This window comes from Ostrinia furnacalis, unplaced genomic scaffold, assembly GCF_004193835.3.
Source record: "Ostrinia furnacalis isolate ACB-3 unplaced genomic scaffold, ASM419383v2 OfSCF2047, whole genome shotgun sequence".
NCBI classification, from domain to species: domain Eukaryota; kingdom Metazoa; phylum Arthropoda; class Insecta; order Lepidoptera; family Crambidae; genus Ostrinia; species Ostrinia furnacalis.
The window spans coordinates 911194-917193 of NW_021132286.1; the positions used below are offsets into that span (position 1 = coordinate 911194).

Below are 6000 nucleotides of genomic sequence, written 5' to 3' on the forward strand. Positions count from 1 at the left end.
GCGTTGGTTCGGCCGAACCATGAAGACTTGAACGAAGTTCTCGTAGCATGATGTCTAAAAGATATCATTAGTGTCATCATCATCATCATCATCTCAGCCATAGGACGTCCACTGCTGAACATAGGCCTCCCCTAAAATGCTTTCCATGTTACCCGGTGAATCTATCACTAGTGTGAAACAATATATTTATTGTCTTGTGTTTTTTTGTGTACGAGATGAAATTACTTCTATAAAATCTTACTTTTTTTAAGCATTTATGCAGCATAACATAACATAACTTTTCGCTCTTTCAGATGCGCACTCATGCGCAGAAGGGTTTGAAAATTCGGCTTTAATGAGACTTAATTTGATAATAATTTGTTCTTAAAGGAAGCCTCTTCCTTTGGCGGCCTAAAGAAAAGATTGCAATGACGTCAAGCGTTCATTGAACACGGTTCGTTGACATAAGTGGCCGATTATTTCAGGTTTCTTCTCGATTTATTGACATAATTTGCAATAAGTACGTTTGTCCTATGTATAATAAAATGTCGTTTAAATCTACATTCAAAGACAAAAGTTTAATTTTCTTCGACTTTATTGGTTAAAGAGAGTTGTTTTTAAGCAATTTTATGATTAATAGCACTTATCTGTTTGTAGTTTGTAGTTTTGTTGTATAAGTAAATGAGTGGGTCAACTATAGCTCGTATTTCTACGTCTATAAAGTTGCAAATTCCAAATATCCAGCACTCAGAAAGTGATTAGCATAATTCGCAAAAATAAACACTATACGAGTACTACATACTCGTACAGTATACACGCGCATTGAAAATAAACGGTTTTTTTTTCGCGACGGGTCCATATTGACCCGCGATTACGGTTGAGTTGAATGATTATCGGTTGAAAATTCCATGGTTTGATGATTAGAATGACTCATATCGGAATCTGAATTTGGATTTACCGGTTTTTCAGTTCTTTGACTTTGAGATACATTCTATACCTAAAATTTTGAGTAGATAAGCGTTTAAGTTTAGGCCAAATACGAAGGATGAGTTGCACCACCAAACTTTGACCGTAACTATAACGGTAGCTGGCGTTTTTTTGTATGGAGTTTGACAGATTTTTGACGTTTCTCAAAGTTAAAGTAAGATGGTGCAACTCAAACTAAGTATACGATTATTTAGGTAAATAACTTTTGACTAGTACCTAATTACCAGGACAAGTTAAGCTAAATATAGGCTTGTAAAAAGCAAAACAAACATGAAATCGTCAACGTAACACAATCATGGGAAATTTCCAACAAAATATCAAGTTAAACTTCTCGTATTAAGTCCAATTTACGGCGTTGTTGTATGAACTCAAACATTATTATTACGGAGTTAAAAATACACGAATAGTTTATATGTCAGGCTTTTGAAAGAGTCATAAGTTAAGACTAAAATGTATTTTTAGCAAGTTTGTTTCCTTTGCTTTTATTGTAAATTGTAATAATCATATATTTTTGTAAGCATACTCCTGGTATTGGATCATTTGATATTTACTTCGGGACTAATCCCACCTCTCATTCCCACCACTGCAGCTTCTGTGTAGCCAGGATCTACAGCTTGACTGCCAATAAAAACCCAACCAATGAAGCTCAAGTTTGTTCCGAAGGAAAGTTAAACTGTCATTGGACCCGCAACGAAATTAATCAGAAGAACATAGGAAAAGTTCATCCATTTCAATCATTTGATGCTAATCAAATATTAAAAACACTTTTGGTAATAAATATTTTGCTGTCTTACTTGTTAATAAAACCTGACCTTCATTAGTTGGGTTTTTATGGCGGTCAAGCTGTAGATCCTGGCTACACAGGAGTTGCAGTCGTGGGAACGAGAGGTGAGAATAGTCCCGAGGTGATAAAACCTTACGAATCGAGAGACTCCATAATTATACCAGTGGTATTGACTGATTGGAATAAAATAACTAATCCAATACACTCATTTGCACACCCGGTTTCACCAACCAGTTCAAGGAGCAGTCCTAAACTAAACCACCAAAAAGTAAGGGTCGGAGCATGTTAGAATAAAATTTCTCGTTACAGTCGCCTTTGCTTTTTTGTGGATTTGCTTCTAAAGGACTAAACGAAATGATATTTTAACCTTTCGGCTTACCTCGACCCACTCAACCTAAGATAATAGGTAATATCAGTGAGAGAGTGCGTAGCTAGATGAATTAATTAGGTTTGCTAAGCTAATGCAGGGTTTTAGATAGGTACTGAAAAACTAGTTTGTAATGTATTCGTGATTTCAAAAATGAATTTATTTATTTATTTACAACTTATTTGTACAAAGAACCACCTGGTCTTGGTCAAGGATCTTGTTTACAGTCAGGTTTAAAAAAAAAACTTTATTTTAGTAATATCAGTGAGAATGTACGTACTACACTACATTAAACTATCATCTTTATGAAATTCCCATATAACCCTCAGTCAGAATGATTATGATCAAGAGAAACACTAAGTATATCATCGAACGGACTATTATGATTGTCACCTATTCCTACTAATAATAATTATTATAAAAGCGAAAGTTTGGATGTCTGGATGTCATGATGTCTGGAATAATTCTGGATGTCTGGATGGATGTTTGTTACTCGTTCACGCAAAAACCACTGAACGGATTTTGTTGAAACTTTACAGTGTTATTGTTTATGGCCCAGATTAACATATAGGCTATAATTTATGACGATATGTGACAAATAAATTTCAATAAATAAATAAGACGTGTCTAAAAAGCGCCATCTATCGTCATTGGTAAAATCTACTGCGCTGGACAAACTACTGTTTATGACGTTCGTAAATATTCATGCGGGGGAAGCTGTGAAACGCCATCTAATCTATCAACATGATATCTAACAACAGATTTTACGAACTAAGGGGGTAAAACGAGGTCCACACGTACGAAGTCGCGGGCGGCCGCTAGTGATATCTTTATTATTTATAATAAATTGGTTACAAAGGTGAACATAGACTTTGACCTCGGCAGTGATCGCCCAGTGCGTTTACGCACATAGCTCCAAAAACGATATATTTTTTTGCAAAATGACGTATTCACATTGTATTTCCTATTTTAGTTGTGACTCTATTCATGATATACAAAAACCGTATTTTATTAAATATGTAGTTTATTAAATATTTAATAATTTCTATTTGATCAACTGATTTTAATTATTAGCAGATATTTGAAAAAAAGTTTCAATGTAATAATACTAATAATCAATATTATAATAGTCTGCTATAAAGTAACGATAGAGTTCATGGACAAGGTAAACTTACACAGCCACCAAGAAAAACAATGTTTTTGGATTGAAAAAAAGACATCGTCCGGCAGTAAATTATTAATGTTAGTGGCCGTAGAGCAGATAGTGCCATTTATAGGCGAGCTACATGTATGGGATAGTCGAAATTTTGCCTAGACTAGTGATATTTATGTAACTGGTTTTTTGGATGACGCCATAATGGTAGCCTATACCTATTTAAATATTTTAGATGCATAACATCGTTTTTAAAATCTTCATCTATCTTCTGAAACGATTCAAGGAATTTACAAGTATGTAGGTAGCTGAAAATTGTCCAAGTTAAGGTAGAGATTTATCCAATAACAACACACGGATGATTAGTTTATACAGAAACTAAGTTTTCCTTTTTTTATCAAAATCTAACTTCATGCAAAAGCCAACATTAGATACAATATTAATATTTTTGTGTACGTGTTACTCAAAAACACTATAATTTAGCCAAACAATGACATTTCCAATTCCAGTTTTAGGAAGGACAAAAGTGCTTTGTACTCTGAATGATCTAAATAGTACTAAAATTCAAGTAAAATTCACACCCATAAGTTTTTGTGGTTCTTACGGGGTTATTATACTCCAAGAGACACTATCCTTCTTCCTTCACTTTAGTGAAATAATTTAATTCATTTTATTTCCTCATTTTTGCTTTGAAAATGTTATGCTGGTAAATAAATAAGTGTACGAAATAATAACAAAACTATTACAAGACAAAATGATTCACTTTTTAATTTATTTTGTTTATATCAACATAAGTGACTGAATCCTCAGGTCATTGCAATTAAGACCGTACGTAAGAGTAACTCGGTGTAAGTTTACGTAAAAGCCAAGGTCATCTACTTTCGTAATATTAAAGGAATTCCGCAAAAGGTGTGTGTGCCTTTTATGCAGAAGCAGGCATTTTTTATTAATGCCAATCAAATCCTAACATTATGGAAAGGAACCACTTCGTCTACCTTTTCGCACTTAAAGCACTGAATATATTTTAATGTAGATTTAATTTAGATAGAGATATTTGAGACTGAGGGAATAACAAAGGATAGCTTTTTAGAAAGGAAAAGTATTTTGACAGGAGATAGGTCTCGCGCTAAAGCCTATTTAACTATGACAGACCGAACTAGTCACGGACGAAGCCGCAGAAAAAAGCTACTGTTGATTTACAACACGGGTGGTTTATTTCTCATGGATTTCTTAGAAACAATAAGATAAAGATCGATGAAGCACCTGATGTCGTGCCCTGAGTGCCCAAGCAACTGCAATCAGGAGGATTTGAAGAGTGCTACTGACAACGCCACTCTTGTGGCGGAGTTTTGGGTTGACACTGTGTAGGTTTATTATCGACACGAAAAAAAGAAGAATAAGATAATTCAGCGAATTTTTAATTCGCGATAAGCATTAATGTGGTGAATAAATACAATGTAGTTGTATCGATATTTTTAGACATTTTCCTTTAGACAAACCGTGTGAGAAAAACAGGATTTGTTGTTTGATAAAAACCTAATAAAGCTTTGTTTTGTATTAAATGGGAGTGGCTTATCTGCTTAATTTGTAATGCATTTTTTAGTAAAGACTTCATTGACTTTAGTGCGAAATTATACCATAATATTTGTTCCAAATCTTTGTTTTTTAACTGAAGTTGTTCTAGATAATAAAACATAACAAATAATGTTTTTATTTTGAAGACTTGTCGAAATTGAAAATTAAAGCGGTAAAAGTACACGTATTGCACAGTAATAAAATATCAGATCATCAGATTTCATTTCATGTGCTGAAATTTGATTCTTTCAGTTTATTGCCTAATAGCATATTTGCTGACATAAGTATTGATACAGTTTTATTGCGATTACACTTTTAACTTAACTTATTTTAAGGCAAAAGTTATGTAAAATAAATCTTGTTTAATGTTCTTTTTGTGTTTGAAATTTTTAAGATTCTTATTCATATATAGCTTGATAGAATTTAACCGCTATTTACCCGCTTCTTATTATGTTTGAATTTAAGCTATAACCATATTCACGTAGGTAAATGGGGTTTACATTTAGAGCTGTTGTAAGACAATATTTTTTATTGTTTACAAGTAAGTAAATATGTAATTGTTTTTATGACGCAATGAGTCGGTCTCAATTACTAATCCTTAAATACCTATTTGCTCCGCAATTTTCCGACTTAATCTTAGATTTTTCCAGATGATTCAACTATGAATAAGTACCTATATTAAATATCTATTTATTTACTTACCGTTCATACTGCTCATCACTCTTAAAATAAGTCCAATCTAAGAAGTATTCACACCACTTCACTTTTCAAAATTGGAAGCTGAAAAAAAAATCAAAAAGTTTTTTTTTTCTCAGCACGACGGAGGGCTGCGCGCGCGTCGTTTGATCGAAACAAAATGCAATCGGATCGCGTGCGTCTGTGATAATAAAGACATTGCGCGCGCATAGTCCTATGGCTGGGACGTGACGCCCATGACAGGTGGGCTATAGTTCGCGCCGATATAGACTGGCGATTTTTGCAGCCCGTATTCACAAACATTACTATGAGGTCTCACAGTGCGCGTGGACGCATAGGATGACACGAACCAATCACAGAGCTCTATTCAACTTCACAACTGCACTTAAGAGCTGTGATTTTCTGAATAAAGAATAATAAAATAAAATAAGCATCGCTTGTGAATACGGACGTAAGTCG

At 33.9% G+C, this 6000-nt stretch overlaps 1 protein-coding gene across 1 annotated transcript in view; it reads right to left on the reverse strand.

Moving 5' to 3' along the window:
* Positions 1–5723, reverse strand: part of LOC114354367 (elongation of very long chain fatty acids protein AAEL008004-like) — a 61523-nt gene extending 55800 nt beyond the window's left edge. Inside the window, exon 1 of the mRNA XM_028306719.1 lies at positions 5548–5723. Coding sequence (XP_028162520.1) covers positions 5548–5563 — 16 coding nt within the window. The 5' untranslated portion in view covers positions 5564–5723. The remainder of the gene's footprint in view (positions 1–5547) is intronic.
* Between the last annotated feature and the right edge of the window lie 277 nt (positions 5724–6000).